The 17,352-nt window shown below is 34.9% G+C and overlaps 1 protein-coding gene across 1 annotated transcript; it reads right to left on the bottom strand.

Annotated features, from left to right (window-relative positions):
• Window positions 1-14,766: 14,766 nt before the first annotated feature.
• Window positions 14,767-16,613, bottom strand: LOC120150282 (probable protein phosphatase 2C 25). The gene is made up of 3 exons (XM_039162975.1): window positions 16,000-16,613; window positions 15,456-15,794; window positions 14,767-15,360 (listed from the first exon to the last, which is right to left on the bottom strand). Exons 1-3 carry the CDS (start codon window positions 16,501-16,503, stop codon window positions 15,019-15,021), a joined length of 1,185 nt encoding a protein of 394 aa, XP_039018906.1. The 5' UTR covers window positions 16,504-16,613; the 3' UTR covers window positions 14,767-15,018.
• Between the last annotated feature and the right edge of the window lie 739 nt (window positions 16,614-17,352).

The following is a 17,352-nucleotide window of genomic DNA, read 5'->3' as shown; positions in this document are numbered from 1 at the left end:
GCAGTGCTTTGCTAATTATAAAATACAAAGAGGCAACATAGTAATATTCCCACTATAATCAGCTTAAAAAGGCCCTTGGAATTGGATAAGGTAGAACAATTTCCTTAGCGAAAGAGAAAAGAAGCAAATTGTTGTCCACTAAGACAAAGGAATTAATGGAAGAGAATGAGGTCTAAATCTAATGCTTTAAAAAGGACAGAACATTTTCTTATGGCTTGCAATAATCAGGGGAATTCCGTTGCTGTCGTGTTTGTATTATAGAAACTTCCTCTTTCTCTTATTTTTAAATAGTCTGGTTATTATAATATAATATCTATCTAGAATTTTCTTAATCTATTAGCAATACATACATATCCTGCGAATACAACTACTTGAACCCAAAATATCTAGGAATAATAATTTTTTATTTAAAAAAGAAAATAAATGCTAATGAATGAAAGGAAAGCAGTGTCATGTAATAATCTGTCACTCTCTTCCAAATCCTAGTAAGCCATGGCGCTTATTTGTGAACGCCTTCTACTACAAAACCACAGAAATTCGTAACGCCAAGGTGTATCATTCTTATGAGCTGACCAACATCTCAATACTTTCCATTTCCCAAGTTTGTATTGTGGTCAACGGCCGTCTCGATCTCATCAACTACCATTCATCTGATTCATAATGATAGGTGAATTACTCTTTGCTAAAGCAAACCATGTTCTAGGGCTTTTTTTTAGAATGTAATTAGCTGAAAATTAGATATAATTAGTTGATAGATTGTTCAGGGATGTTGGATCAACTGCTGCAGTCCGTTAAGTTATTGAATTTGTTATGAGTCTGGGTTATGTAAGTTAAACAAATATTATGGGCCAATGACTCGATTTTGTTTTCAATTCTAGTAAAAGTTAGTGTAGACACCCGTTTTTGTCCGGGTCTTTTTTGTATATTATTATTATCGTTATTTTTATTATTATTATTATTATTATTTATTATTAATATTACATTTTACATATTTTGCAGGCCAAAGCCCAATACAACAAGGCCCAACCAAGGCCCAACAGAGGCCCAACAACCCGAAGCCCAATTGGCCCAATCCCAGAGCCCAACAACCAAATCAGATTAGGGTTTCAAACCCTAAAACAAATTAGGGTTTCAAACCCTAAATCCCCTATCCAGCCGCCGCCACCGCCAGCAGCAAGTTGCACTTCCCACCGCCGTCGTCACTGCTGCCGGTCCATCTCATCGTCGCCGTCATCATTAACAGAGGCCGAACAGTGATAGAAACAGTGAAAAAAAACAATCAACAGAAACCAAATCAATATCAACTTATCAAATACAGTGGCCTAAATCTGAAAACCCATTAAAATAACACCCAAAAATCCCGAAAAATCTGGACTTTATTCACCCAAATCAGAGAAATCAAACCCTATTCATAGACCTCATCATCTCACCAAACGAAGTAAAAAAAAATCAGCATGCAAAGCAAGATAAAAGGAAAGAGCAAAGAGAACAGAGAGGGAGGGGGGTGATAACAAAAAAAGGGAGAGACCATTCGGGTTTAGAAAAAAATCAGAAAGGAAAAAGAGAGGAACCGAAGCTTACCCATAACCGACCACCATTGCTTCATCGGGGTGATTAGGCCCTATCTTTGGAGGTATATTTTTTTTTACCTTTCGGATTTGGGGGTTTCGGGTTTGGTTGTGAGTGGGGGTTTAGTTTCAGGTCGATTTTAAGGGGAAACTGTGTAGTTTGTGAGACCCCGTGGCCACCGTTCTACGGTGGCCGGGGTTGAGTGCTCTGTTTGGCTGTTGCGGCGAGGGAGAAAGGAGAGTAGAGAAAGGGAAAGGAAGGAGGCTGAGAGAGGGGTGAAAATGATTTAGGGTTCGGTTAATAACCCTAAAATGGGATTATATCCCAGTTTCAAAAACGACGCCGTTTAGAGGTTTCCGTGTTTTCATATTAAGGGGTAAACTACTCTTTTGGTCCCTGATGCTTTGTAACCGTATTATTTAGCCATTAAATGAAGTTTCATTTATTTGATTTCAGATTCTGATGTTTCCTTATTTATATTTTAGTCCTTTTATTATTTGTTAAGTTATTTTTGTTAATATTTTACATTGGTCACTATATTTGTGAATATATTATTTTAGCCATTGGCTTGTGTATGGTTTAATTCCTATTTAGTCTTTTAGGTTTCAGTTTTCCTATTTGAGTCTCCTTTTTATTTCTTGTTATATTTTCGTCCTAACATATGTGTTGATGTTTATGACAATTTTTATATATCAAGCCTGGAATTTGTGAAATGTTTATTTCAGTCCTTAAATTTTCTGTAATGTTAGTTTGGTTTTATGCCTATTCAGGTTTATTGATTTGTGATTAATTTTATTTTGATCATCGTATGTATATTAATGGAATTTATTAACATTTATGTTTTAGTCTTTAAACTGGGTCGCCTTCTATTTTAGTCCATCTTTGTTCTTAGTTTTTATTTTCGATGAGGTTTATGATTTTGATCATCTGTTTTGCATCCTTTTATTTCGGTCCTTTATGTTGGCTTGTGGGTTCGATTGGGATTAATATTTGATTTAGGCTTAAATTTTCTTTTAGGTTCATTTTAGTCACTATCCTAGGTATTATAACATTTTTTGGTTTATATTTGGTTCTGGTTTCAATATTTATAAATGTTACATCTTAGCCACTGATTTAATATTTCATGTGTGTTTCTTTGATATTCGAATCTGGCCACCCCATTTTTTAAAATACTTTATTTTAGTCCTATTAATGTATGTTATGTCATTTTTGTGAATATTTGACTTTTGGACATTATGTTTGTAATAGTTTCATTCTAGTCCTAAGTTCTTGTGTTGTGATATTTTGTGGATGTTTGAATTCAGCCATCATATTTGCAAATGTTCTATTTTGGTCACTGTCTGACATTTTATTTAATTACTTTTTGATCCTCCATGTTTCTGTGAAATTTCAATTTAGTCATAAGCTTTACTTTTGGGTTATTTTCACTTCTAGTATTTGACTGTTTAATGTTTTTGATATGGGCTCTAAATTATTTTTATTTTATATTTAGTCCTTTAAATTTCGGTTAGTGCTATTTTGGTCCATTAATTTTCTGTTTTTTGCTGTTTAGCCCCCTAAGTTTCTGTTTCTATTATTTTAGCCCCTTAAATGTTTTATATTTATTTTGGTTTGTAATATTTACTAATTTATTTTTAGACATTTATGTATGGATGTGTATTTTACTCATTAGTTAATTATTTTGATTATGTAAATAATGTTTTCAATTTCATTTAATGTAAATATTTTATTTTGTATTTCCAATTACATTTATTTTCATTATATCTTTATCTATGTAAGAAATATTCGATTATATTTTCAAGAACACGTATGCGTAGAATGGGCGTGGAAAGTACCATTTGGTCGAAGTGGTACGATCCGATACGGCATTTTAACGACATAGGAACTTGCAATAAGTCGAGTATATTTTACTAATTAATTTATTCAAACAATGCAATGTGTGTTATTTTAAATGACAATTTACTTTATTTTATGTGAATGTAAATTTCAAAATTTTTAATTTGTATTCAATTCACGTTTTCAGTTAATCAATTTATTCGTATGTAAACATTGTTTTAATTATATTCGATTTGTATTTTTAACATAATCAATGGTAGAATATTCTTTTACGAATGAGAAATAGTTCGAGTTAGTTGCCCCGATGGAGGGTTGCTAATTTCAAGATTTCCTTTCGAGTTAAAGAATTTTCTCTAATTAAATAATTCGAAGCAAATTAATTAATGTTCGATAAATGGATCATAAATTAACTTTATATTCGATTTGTAATTTCCACCATTATGACAATGTGTAAGCGACACAGTACCAATTTTGGGCGCTGTGGGGTGCTAATCCTTCCCCACGCGTAACCGACTTCCGAATCCATTTAAATGAATCTTTGGTAACGCATACCGAATTTTGTCTAAAAAATGATTTTTTCTTAAAATTGTTTTAAAAGACGTTTTTAGGTATTCGACCTACCTGACCCAAAGGTCGATGGCGACTCTATTCAATTTATTCCAAATTAATTCCAAATTCCCCAATTTTTCCAAATTAGAGTCATAATCGTTTTTTAAAATAATATTTAATTGTTCCACCTAAAAATGGTTATGACAGCTTGGCGACTCTGCTGGGGACTTTTTTTAGAGAGTCAGGCTGTATGTCGTTTACATATTGTCATCTTGGTGGAAATGATGATTTCTAGTTTTAGTTAATTTATGATCCGCTTATTGAAGTTTTTAATTGCTTCATTTTTAATTATCATACTAACATTTTATCTTTTTGCTTTCAGCTCTGTCCAAGTTTTTGTCGAGTTTTTTCTTTTTCATTTTGAGTCAAAGGTAGGTATGTTCCTCCTCACACACATCACATACATGTGCATAACATAAGCTCCAGACACGAGCTTCGATCCAAATTAGTTGGGGTGAATGCTTTACTCTCGTAAGAATTTATTCTTCGTATGAGTTTTAGCAAATAACTCGTGGGATACATACCTTATACCTTCGTAGGGATTTATTCCTCGTATGGGTATAAGGCAGTGAATCCCCTCGAATTGAACTCGTTCCGCTCGAAACCTGTAATGGGTGAGGATCGAGGGTCTGGTAGCCCAAGGGGGCACCGACATCAAGGACAATTCGAGTACCCTTTTCCCCATTAGAGCCGAAACCAAGCATATAGTGAACCGTCGAACGATCACCCTAGGTATAATCATACTGAACCTTTGTCCGTCAGTAGGTACCCAAAAATAGGTGTACACGAAGGAGGAACGATTCTAAACCTTAACCTTTTAAATTTGTAGAATATTTTTTTTTCCGAATAAAAGCATGCGAACTAGATACCATGCGGTTAGGACCAATTTTTTGAAATTATTCATTTTGGGTAGATAACATGTACGGGTAGGACTATTATCTATTTAAAGCATGCTCGGGTAGATATCATGATGGGTAGGTGTTATATTAATAACACTTTTATCTATATCGATTGTCTTACCTATACTAACTAATTTCTTTTATTTTCTTTGTGTGCACTAACTTATTTATTTTTCTATTGTTTTTGTTTTTTTTTCATTCTTCTTTACATTGCATCATCGTACCATAATGCGAAAATGTTGATCAGCAAGGGGATATTCGAGAGAAAATTTTCACAAGAAGAGATAAAAGTTTTCAATCAAGTGATCGCATACACAGACATGCATTGAGGGCTAAAAAGAAGTCCAGAGTACAAGAATGAGACTTGCTCAAAGATCGTGCATCATTCGAGATTGATATGATAATCCATTGATCCGAGGAGTGATCCAGCAGTATATTTTCATCTACAAGCATTCTATCACTAACAATCAAGGAGTGGCATACAGACTTCAGCACTGTAGAGGCATTAATGGTGTCAGATTACGGAACGCTTTAGGGGCATCAGTTTCAAATACGAAGAGACGAAACGAAGCAGTGAGCTCAAAGATTGTGCAACATTTGAGACTAAAACAATGATCCATTGAGCCAAAGAGTAATCCAACAGTAGATTCTCATCTACAATTATTTCATCGCTATCCATCAAGGAGCGACGCACTGACTTCAGCACCGCCGGGGCACTAATGGTGTCAGATTACAGATCATTGAGGGGCATTATTGAGGACGAAGATCTGAGACGAAGCAGCGATCTATTTCAGACTTAGCATCTAAGCGAATGCATGTCTGTAAAGTGGATTGTCTTGTGAGGCGAAGGCTTTTATCTCTGGTGAAAATTGTTCTAAAATATTCATCGTTGGGATTAACATTTCTGCATTTGCATTTGCATCATTGCATTTTGCACAATATCCATTTAAGCATGTTTACATGCATTAATCATACCTTGCTGGAAACTTGGAGGAAGCACTTCTAACTGTGCAATTGCATTCACACAGTACTGAGAATGGATGCAAAATTGGAGGAATTAAAGAAAGAGCTGAACGAGAGTTTGCAAAAGATGCAAGTTGAGTGGGGGGTTAAAATGGAGCATATGCAAAAGACCACCGTGGATCGTATCTTGCAAAACCAAAAAGACCTAGTTGACCAAATGGTAGTAAAGATGGCTGAGCTCAACCAAGAAAAAAGCAAAGAAAAGATTTCATTGACCCGTGAAACAGTTAAATGTGTGAAAGCACAGGCTAGTTCGCAACCAATTATCTCGCCCAACAGGATTCCCAGTCACCTAGCGACGAGAAGAGCCAAGAACGAGATCCCAGATAATTTGAAACAGTGGTGCAGAGAGACATTCCATGGAATGAGAGGACAAAACTCTCACAACGGGATGGATGCAACAGAACTAGTACTAGTTCCTAACTTGGTGCTCCCGCCCAAATTCAAGATGCCCGAGTTTGAAAAGTACAGGGGAACCAGTTGCCCCAATGCCCACCTCACGATGTTTATTCGAAGAATGACTGGATATACTAACAATGATCAGATGTTGATCCACTGCTTTCAAGACAGTTTGATTGGACCCGCTTCAAGGTGGTACCACCAACTGAGTCGTTCTCAAGTCCGCTCCTGGAGGGATTTGGCTAGTGCTTTTCTGGGCCAATACAAGCACATGATTGATATGGCCCCCGATCGAACAATGCTTCAGAATATGGGGATGAAGAATTATGAGAGTTTTCGACAGTACGCACAACGATGGAGGGATATTGCATCTCAAGTGCATCCACCAATGACTGAAAGAGAGTTCATCACTCTATTCATAGATACATTACAGTCTCCTTATATCGACTACATGATAGGGGTTGCCACTAAGAGTTTCTCTGACATTGTCATGTGTGGAGAAATGATTGAAAGAGCTATTAATAATGGCCAGATATGTGGTACTAGCCATACTGACATTGAGGAAAGAGCTGAGGTCAGTCTAGTGGATTTAACTAATCTGGGGACCGTGTCTCATAATGTTTTTCGTAAAAAGACATGCATCAATCCAATTCCGATGACATATGAGGAATTGCTCCCAGCTCTAATTGAGAACAACCTGGTGATTCCAGTTCAATCCAAACCAAGAACTGACCCATATCCTGAAGGCCATGATATTAATGCCATATGCAGCTATCACATTGGGATCTCAGGGCATACCACTGAGAATTGTAGGGCATTAAAGTGCAAGGTCCAAGATCTGATCGATTCAGGGACATTAACGTTCAATGTGTAATGGGGCATTCTGATCGGAAGTCGGTCGGGGCATCCATCAGGAGATTTTGTTGCATTCTCATGCATGACATCTTGTTTGAATTTGTTTTTCTTTTGTTCTTCTTATGTTTAAATTTTTGTAAGTCACTTGACGTTCGAACATTGTAAATAAAATACTTCCTTTTGAAAAAATGACAATGAGCAAATTTTAATCTTGAATTCTTTGAATATCATTTTAATTAAAAGCATTTTAATAATTGAGGTTGTAAATCTTTGACAAATGACAAGATTGAACCCTGCAAAATAATGACCCCTTGATCCTGATCCAGAGGTACACCATAATACATACCATTTTCTTGCAGGGACCGAGCTAGTTTTCTGTTCACATAAAGAGTCAATCAAAGGGTTTTGGCATTCAGGTATGTGTTAGGAGCGAATAAAATGGGGCAACTAGCACATGAGATTGCAAAACTAATTGGTTATTATTTATGTTCATGACGTTCAATGATGATCATAATCTTCTCAGATGGAATGGTCAAGTAGATGAATCTAGTTTAGGTCAGTTGCTTGGGAATTGAACTCTAACGATGAGATTTTCTGACCTTCAACAAACACTGAGACTATAACAGGTTGTCCTCAGCGAGCTTAAGAAATGGAATCCGTAAACAAACAAACAAAAACATATATGTATACAATAAAGCTGAGCTATTCCGCTAAAGCAATTGGTAATAGAGGAAATTCGAAAGCCCTGGCTTTATGAATAGATTACATTCAAACCATGACATTGATCGGGTACTTGGCAATCCGGTGTATGCTCCACTGTGGTTGTCAAGTCGAAGACTTTGGGATGACATGAATCCTTCAGCTAGCTTGATAAAGGCAATTATAAAATATATGTACAATAAAGCTGAATTCAGCTAGCCAAACAATGGCAAATTAAATCAAATTTACTAAATAAGGAGTTTCGGCGAATATGGACTAAGGGAGTTGAGGAACACCTGTTATAGTCGACTTCACACGAGCACTTAGAATTCTCGTTTTTAGACCGATATTTCTGCACTACCTTGACTAGGTAAGTCTACGAAGCTTAAACAAATTGAAGATTTCAGAGAACTGAAACAAAAGTGTTCTAAAGAGTTTAGCAAGTGACTATACTAGTTGTGCCATTTTGTTCGCCTCCGATTAAAATGCCAAATCAAGAAAGAGGGGTATGTCATTACCTTCACGAGGACCAATGGATGAAACACACCTTAGAATTTAGGTAGCCAACCTCTAAACCCACCTGTCGATCTTGATATTTGTCAAAGATTTGTAACTATCAATGATTAAAAGAGCATTTAATTCTTTTGATATCCAATGAATTCATGTTTTATGATTGGCTTCAATTGTGAAACTTAGAAGGAGGTAATATTTTTCAAAATTTTGAAAATTCAAGAAGAAGAAAAACATTTTCAAACAAGATAATATCTCCGGCGGAAATATCTTGGAATTCAACAAATATATCTCCGAAGCTCAGAATCAAAGTTGAATCAAAGAAGCTATTTTGGGGCAAAATTTGATGGGACAAACAAATGGTCTCAGGTAAAGGTTTGCAAGAGTACACCATGGTGGAAATACGGACAAGTTGAATCAATGATAGACTGCTCTCGCGATCATTCTCCTTCTAGATCGAGAAAAGTATATACATACATACACATACATACATACATACATACATACATCCATGATACATAAAATTTGCATCAAACATTTATCATCATGTGTATTAAAGACATTTTTCTCCTCACTTGAGGACAAATTCAATAAAAGAAGATCAAATAAATTTCATCTTGACATCTATCATAACTTCCAAAATAGTTAGTCAAAATTGCATCATTCTGATCTTTTCAGGAAATTAGAGCTCGGAAATAACCAGGTGTTTTCAACCTGAAAGAACAATGCAATCCACATATTTGGCTTCCTGAAGTCAACAATCAGATCTTCTGAAGATGTTTCCTCAACATGCAGGAATCAATAGATAAACTTTGAGCTATTGAGATTATTTTCTTTTAAAAAAATAAAGTGTCGTATCACTTGAGATAGTTTTCTTAAAAACAAATTTTATTTTGTCTCGCTTGAGACAACTTTCTCTTTAAAACAAATTTCATCTCGCTTGAGACACTTTTCCCCAAATTTTGAGAATTTTAAAACAAATTGTGTTTCGCTTGAGACATTTTTCCTTTGAGATACAAATTTTGAATTTGATTCACTAAAAACAAAATTAATCTCACCTTAGATTGTTGTTTCTTTCAAAACAAGTTTTGTCTCGCTTGAGACCTTTTCCCTTTGAGATCCAAATTTCGGATTTGTTTCACATTAAACAAAGTTGATCTCACTTGAAATCGTTTCTCAAAAACAAACTTTGTCTCGCTTGAGACAACTTCTCTAAAAACAAATTTTGTCTCATTTGAGACTATATCTTAAAGCAAATTTCGTCTCGCTTGAGACATCATTTTCTCTCATAATACAAATTTCAAGGTTGTTGTACTTAAAGCAAAATTAATATCACTTGATATTCTCAAAGCTGATTTGTCTCGCACGAGACATTTCCCCTCTTAACAAATCCTGAAATTGTTTCATTTGAAACAAAATAAACGCTTTTGAAAACACCTTTGAGATTATTTCCATATAAACAAAATCGACAATATTTGAATCTTTTAAAACGATTTTTTATCTCTTAAAGACAATTTCTTTTGAAAAAAAATCTTTGGGTTTGTTTCTCTTGAAAAAAAAATCTTTGAGTTTGTTCCTCTTGAAAAAATCTTTGAGTTTGCTCATTTTGAATAAAATCTTGGAGTTTGTTCCTTTTGAATAAAAATCTTTGAGTTGTTTCTTTTGAAAAATATCTTTGAGTCTATTTATTTTGAAACAAAGTTTTGTCTCTCTTGAGACAATTTCGTGAAAAATCTTTGAGTCTGTTTCCTTTGAAACAAAACAAACATCTTTGAGATCATTTCCCTTTAAACGAATTTTGTCTCATTTGAGACAGTTTTCCTTTAAACAATCTTTGAGTCATTTCCTTTGAAACAAAATTTTGTCTCTTTTAAGAGACAGTTGCTTTTGAAACATATCATCTTTTGGGTTTGTTTCTTCTGAAACAAATCTTTAATTTGGTTTCTCTTGAAACCATAACTTTTAGATGGCCAGCCGTCCTCATCACGTAGGAACCGTGTTATCACCTTTAGATGGCCAGAACTCTTCATCACGTATGAGCCGTGTCATACCCCGACCAGATCTCTTCATCACGTATGAGCCGTGTCACCCTAGATAACCAGCCGTCCTCATCACGTAGGAACCGTGTTATCACCTTTAGATGGCCAGAACTCTTCATCACGTATGAGCCGTGTCATTCCCCGACCAGATCTCTTCATCACGTAGGAGCCGTGTCAACCATAGATAACCAAACTCTTCATCACGTATGAGCAGTGGCATCCCCAACAATCAACATTATCCAATTTATAGGAAAAAGAAAGAGAACCAGACAAAAACGTGTTGTATTGTCGTCTTTGCCCTATTCTTGTTAACACAAGAATGTGCAAAGAGGGGCAGCTGTAGACACCCGTTTTTGTCCGGGTCTTTTTTGTATATTATTATTATCGTTATTTTTATTATTATTATTATTATTATTTATTATTAATATTACATTTTACATATTTTGCAGGCCAAAGCCCAATACAACAAGGCCCAACCAAGGCCCAACAGAGGCCCAACAACCCGAAGCCCAATTGGCCCAATCCCAGAGCCCAACAACCAAATCAGATTAGGGTTTCAAACCCTAAAACAAATTAGGGTTTCAAACCCTAAATCCCCTATCCAGCCGCCGCCACCGCCAGCAGCAAGTTGCACTTCCCACCGCCGTCGTCACTGCTGCCGGTCCATCTCATCGTCGCCGTCATCATTAACAGAGGCCGAACAGTGATAGAAACAGTGAAAAAAAACAATCAACAGAAACCAAATCAATATCAACTTATCAAATACAGTGGCCTAAATCTGAAAACCCATTAAAATAACACCCAAAAATCCCGAAAAATCTGGACTTTATTCACCCAAATCAGAGAAATCAAACCCTATTCATAGACCTCATCATCTCACCAAACGAAGTAAAAAAAAATCAGCATGCAAAGCAAGATAAAAGGAAAGAGCAAAGAGAACAGAGAGGGAGGGGGGTGATAACAAAAAAAGGGAGAGACCATTCGGGTTTAGAAAAAAATCAGAAAGGAAAAAGAGAGGAACCGAAGCTTACCCATAACCGACCACCATTGCTTCATCGGGGTGATTAGGCCCTATCTTTGGAGGTATATTTTTTTTTACCTTTCGGATTTGGGGGTTTCGGGTTTGGTTGTGAGTGGGGGTTTAGTTTCAGGTCGATTTTAAGGGGAAACTGTGTAGTTTGTGAGACCCCGTGGCCACCGTTCTACGGTGACCGGGGTTGAGTGCTCTGTTTGGCTGTTGCGGCGAGGGAGAAAGGAGAGTAGAGAAAGGGAAAGGAAGGAGGCTGAGAGAGGGGTGAAAATGATTTAGGGTTCGGTTAATAACCCTAAAATGGGATTATATCCCAGTTTCAAAAACGACGCCGTTTAGAGGTTTCCGTGTTTTCATATTAAGGGGTAAACTACTCTTTTGGTCCCTGATGCTTTGTAACCGTATTATTTAGCCATTAAATGAAGTTTCATTTATTTGATTTCAGATTCTGATGTTTCCTTATTATATTTTAGTCCTTTTATTATTTGTTAAGTTATTTTTGTTAATATTTTACATTGGTCACTATATTTGTGAATATATTATTTTAGCCATTGGCTTGTGTATGGTTTAATTCCTATTTAGTCTTTTAGGTTTCAGTTTTCCTATTTGAGTCTCCTTTTTATTTCTTGTTATATTTTCGTCCTAACATATGTGTTGATGTTTATGACAATTTTTATATATCAAGCCTGGAATTTGTGAAATGTTTATTTCAGTCCTTAAATTTTCTGTAATGTTAGTTTGGTTTTATGCCTATTCAGGTTTATTGATTTGTGATTAATTTTATTTTGATCATCGTATGTATATTAATGGAATTTATTAACATTTATGTTTTAGTCTTTAAACTGGGTCGCCTTCTATTTTAGTCCATCTTTGTTCTTAGTTTTTATTTTCGATGAGGTTTATGATTTTGATCATCTGTTTTGCATCCTTTTTATTTCGGTCCTTTATGTTGGCTTGTGGGTTCGATTGGGATTAATATTTGATTTAGGCTTAAATTTTCTTTTAGGTTCATTTTAGTCACTATCCTAGGTATTATAACATTTTTTGGTTTATATTTGGTTCTGGTTTCAATATTTATAAATGTTACATCTTAGCCACTGATTTAATATTTCATGTGTGTTTCTTTGATATTCGAATCTGGCCACCCCATTTTTTAAAATACTTTATTTTAGTCCTATTAATGTATGTTATGTCATTTTTGTGAATATTTGACTTTTGGACATTATGTTTGTAATAGTTTCATTCTAGTCCTAAGTTCTTGTGTTGTGATATTTTGTGGATGTTTGAATTCAGCCATCATATTTGCAAATGTTCTATTTTGGTCACTGTCTGACATTTTATTTAATTACTTTTTGATCCTCCATGTTTCTGTGAAATTTCAATTTAGTCATAAGCTTTACTTTTGGGTTATTTTCACTTCTAGTATTTGACTGTTTAATGTTTTTGATATGGGCTCTAAATTATTTTTATTTTATATTTAGTCCTTTAAATTTCGGTTAGTGCTATTTTGGTCCATTAATTTTCTGTTTTTTGCTGTTTAGCCCCCTAAGTTTCTGTTTCTATTATTTTAGCCCCTTAAATGTTTTATATTTATTTTGGTTTGTAATATTTACTAATTTATTTTTAGACATTTATGTATGGATGTGTATTTTACTCATTAGTTAATTATTTTGATTATGTAAATAATGTTTTCAATTTCATTTAATGTAAATATTTTATTTTGTATTTCCAATTACATTTATTTTCATTATATCTTATCTATGTAAGAAATATTCGATTATATTTTCAAGAACACGTATGCGTAGAATGGGCGTGGAAAGTACCATTTGGTCGAAGTGGTACGATCCGATACGGCATTTTAACGACATAGGAACTTGCAATAAGTCGAGTATATTTTACTAATTAATTTATTCAAACAATGCAATGTGTGTTATTTTAAATGACAATTTACTTTATTTTATGTGAATGTAAATTTCAAAATTTTTAATTTGTATTCAATTCACGTTTTCAGTTAATCAATTTATTCGTATGTAAACATTGTTTTAATTATATTCGATTTGTATTTTTAACATAATCAATGGTAGAATATTCTTTTACGAATGAGAAATAGTTCGAGTTAGTTGCCCCGATGGAGGGTTGCTAATTTCAAGATTTCCTTTCGAGTTAAAGAATTTTCTCTAATTAAATAATTCGAAGCAAATTAATTAATGTTCGATAAATGGATCATAAATTAACTTTATATTCGATTTGTAATTTCCACCATTATGACAATGTGTAAGCGACACAGTACCAATTTTGGGCGCTGTGGGGTGCTAATCCTTCCCCACGCGTAACCGACTTCCGAATCCATTTAAATGAATCTTTGGTAACGCATACCGAATTTTGTCTAAAAAATGATTTTTTCTTAAAATTGTTTTAAAAGACGTTTTTAGGTATTCGACCTACCTGACCCAAAGGTCGATGGCGACTCTATTCAATTTATTCCAAATTAATTCCAAATTCCCCAATTTTTCCAAATTAGAGTCATAATCGTTTTTTAAAATAATATTTAATTGTTCCACCTAAAAATGGTTATGACAGTTAGAAGCTACTTTTTCTATCTTGTCTGTTTTTAGTTAATTACAACAAATCGTAGCTGATTACTTTTCTCTCTATTGAAACTTCTTAAAAACCCTAAAATCGTCAATCTTTTTCTTCGTTCTTGATTGGTAGGTGGAGACACCCTCTATAATGCCTGGTGGTCGTCGCCTGTATTTCTTATTTCTCTTTTAATTTTTTATATCAAATCTTTGTTTCCTCCTCTCTTTTTTTATAACTCTAGTGTTATGATGTGTTTTTCTATACCTTTATAGTATCTTCTGACTTTTTGTACGTTTTCGATCATTAAACATTGTTTACGTTTATCTTTTTTCTCAGTGTAAAATTTAATATCAAAACGACTGATCAAAATGAAATTTATTTGTTATCATATTGATTTTTCCTGCTTTAGACCCTCGAATTAGATTTAGATACGCAATTTGCGTTCATGTGTTGTATATCCTATGAATTTAATCATAATTTAAAATAAGCAATTATACCAATTTTTTTAACTGCAACATAACCTTCTCCGTTTAAAGTTAACGGTAAATAGTTTGATTAAAGGGTTTCAATAATTAAGTGAGCTTATTGACGAAATCAAAACATGGATGGTCAAAATAAAATGGGTAATAATTGAGTGGTCAGCCGTAGATCACCTTTAAAATATTTGTGTTCAAATCATTTTAAGTGCAAAATTTTCAAATAAGATCATTACAAGACAGATGATTGTTTCAAGATCCCAATTTACAACGCTAAGGTTAATAAATGTCATAATGTATAAACAAAAGTTCACAACCGAGTCTCTGTAATGCCTTCTTCAGCTGTGAGTATAATTAAAAGAATGGTCAATAAATACCGTATCTACCAAAATAAAATAATTTCCACCAACTAGCACTAAAAGGCTGATTATTCTTCAATTAGGATTCTGTTTCGTACCAGTTAATCGGCTGCCTACTTTTTATAAACTAGACGATCAAATATAGGTCCCCAGTTGAACCAGCATCACGCTAACATCATCGGACGAGCCTCGTGAAACCGAAAGATCGACAAGCTTTTTGCAGGCACCCAATGCATTCTGCTTACTGATGCCTAGACATGAAGGACGAGCAATGTCAACTGCTTCCTGGTTACTAACCTTATCCCATAAGCCATCAGAAGCTAATATTAAGAACTCGCATTCGGATTCGATGCCGATGATCTTTGTCTCCGGCTCGGATATTACCCACTGCTTAAGGTGCTGATCTCCAATCCCTCTGGAGACGGCAAGACAACCCTGAATTCTCCAAACTCCACGGCACAAGTCCACATAGCCACCCTGCAGAAACATATTTCACACTATGCATCAGATCAAGTTCATCCCGAAATTCCAATTGCGAAATAAAGCAAAGATGATTGATTTTAAGGGCTTACCGAAGTCTCGATTCGGTTCCTTTCATCCTCCCTTGAAGGTCTGTGATCGGAGGTAAGAGCTTCAGCGACACCAGCTCTGCTCATAACAGCACGACAATCGCCGGCGTTCGATACAATCAGGTTTCCATTCTTGATCAAAGCTGTCACACAACATGTGCCACCGGAGATGTCTTCCTTAAGAAACTCGGCATCTGTTTTCATATAACCTTCTTTAACAGCTTCCTTCACTTTGCTTAGATCCCTTCTTTCAATTTCATCTACGATGTTCTTCTCCAACTTTTGGGCTACAAACTCTGCCGCTTTGGCACCTCCATGACCGTCGAAAACACCGAAAAACGCCTGCAATCATCACATAAAACCATGAGTCTCGCCAACTTAAAGTTCATTACTTCAACATCCTCCAATTTTAATGGAACCTAGCAGAATTAACAAGTATGAGAAATGTATTCATTCTTCCTTTTAAAGAACTATTCTTCCCCTAAACATATTACAATCAAGCAAGCAGAAAATCACAAGGAAGAAAATCCCAGAAACCATAAAGTACCTGTTTTGAATCTCCTTGGAGTTCAACAGAAGCTGAGAATCTATCTTCCATAGCTTCTCTCCTCCCTCTTTTACAATAAACCGAATAACCATCTCCTTCTCTCTCCAGCTCTCTCAACACTTCACACGGAGTTGCTGGAACTCCAAAACACACAGCCGTCGTTGCTACCGGTATATCTAGCCTCGCTGGCCTCTTCCTCTTCAAAATCGTCGACACCGATCCCGGTCCCAGACCTGCGGCTGAACTCGAAACCAAAGAAGAAGATGGTGCTGAAGCAGAAGAAGATAACAACGACCCAGATGGCGGTTTTTGAAGACGAATCCTAAAAGGGGAAGACGGCGAAGAAGGAGATGGAGAAGCATGAGAAGAAGACGAAGTATTGAGTTGAGTCAACGACAAGTTCAAAGCTTCGGGCGAAGGAGAGATGATGGAAGTTTTGGTACAGAAAAGAGACGACAATGGGGAAAACACCGGTGAGTTACAGACGGCAACTGAACACGACATCGCGTTCTCTATGCTTCTTTAAGCTTTTCCTTGATTTGTTCTTTGCTTTTTCAACAACTTTATAATCAGGGTTTGCCTTCGTTTTATTCATTTTGAGAGATGAGAGAATATATATATATAAAGGGAAGATGTTGGTCTTCGCTTTGCGTGTTAATGGCGGAGTTTTATAGTTTTAGATATTTTGACCACTGACTTTAGTATTGGGGCACTCCCTTTCTAGTGGAAAGTCAATTTTACCCCTCATCTTGAACTTGTAGGCAAATTTGATATTTTCCTTTTTATAGGATTTTCTTCTTTATAGAAACGCTTAATATATAATTTGACCCCTAAAATATGGTATGATTTCCATTTTGACTCTTTAAAGATATATTTTTCAAATATGACCTTCAAGTTTTGTTTTGTCGACAATTTTGGTCTCTCTAATTGATGTCATTAAAAAAAATGATTTGATCCTTTCAATTAATTCGTAAATGACACATTGAGGGTCAATTTGAAAATAAAATATGCTCTAAATTCTGAACTGAGTGTTTTATTTAATTTATGACTGATGCGTGAAGAATTAAATTGAAAATAAATAATAGTTTAAGGGTAAAAATAAAATAAAATATTATACATTAATTTTTATTGTTTTCCTCAAGATTCTCTCTTTTTTCATTATCGACTTCATATTTCAATCGATTTGAAGAGGTTTAAGGTATTTTTTTAAAATCGAAACGATTAGAAGACATTTAAGAACATGTGTAAGCCACAACGAAAATTTTAATTCAATCTAACAACTAGATTTGAGGATCAAATTTGGGATATCTCAAAAGTATATATTGATTTTGTAAATTTTGAGATTTATCCCCC

The sequence above is a fragment of the Hibiscus syriacus genome, unplaced genomic scaffold (assembly GCF_006381635.1).
Source record: "Hibiscus syriacus cultivar Baekdansim isolate YM2019G1 unplaced genomic scaffold, ASM638163v2 tig00111022_pilon, whole genome shotgun sequence".
Classification (NCBI taxonomy): domain Eukaryota; kingdom Viridiplantae; phylum Streptophyta; class Magnoliopsida; order Malvales; family Malvaceae; genus Hibiscus; species Hibiscus syriacus.
Note: the sequence above shows the minus strand (reverse complement) of the source record. Positions and strands in the feature narration are given on the sequence as shown.

Excerpts from the sequence above, each read along its gene's own strand:
- LOC120150282 (XM_039162975.1), bottom strand. The coding sequence starts at position 16,503 with ATGTCGTGTTCAGTTGCCGTCTGTAACTCACCGGTGTTTTCCCCATTG. Across the intron at positions 15,795-15,999 it reads TCCAAGGAGATTCAAAACAG|GCGTTTTTCGGTGTTTTCGA; the intron begins GTACTTTATGGT and ends TGATGATTGCAG. Across the intron at positions 15,361-15,455 it reads GGAACCGAATCGAGACTTCG|GGTGGCTATGTGGACTTGTG; the intron begins GTAAGCCCTTAA and ends ATGTTTCTGCAG.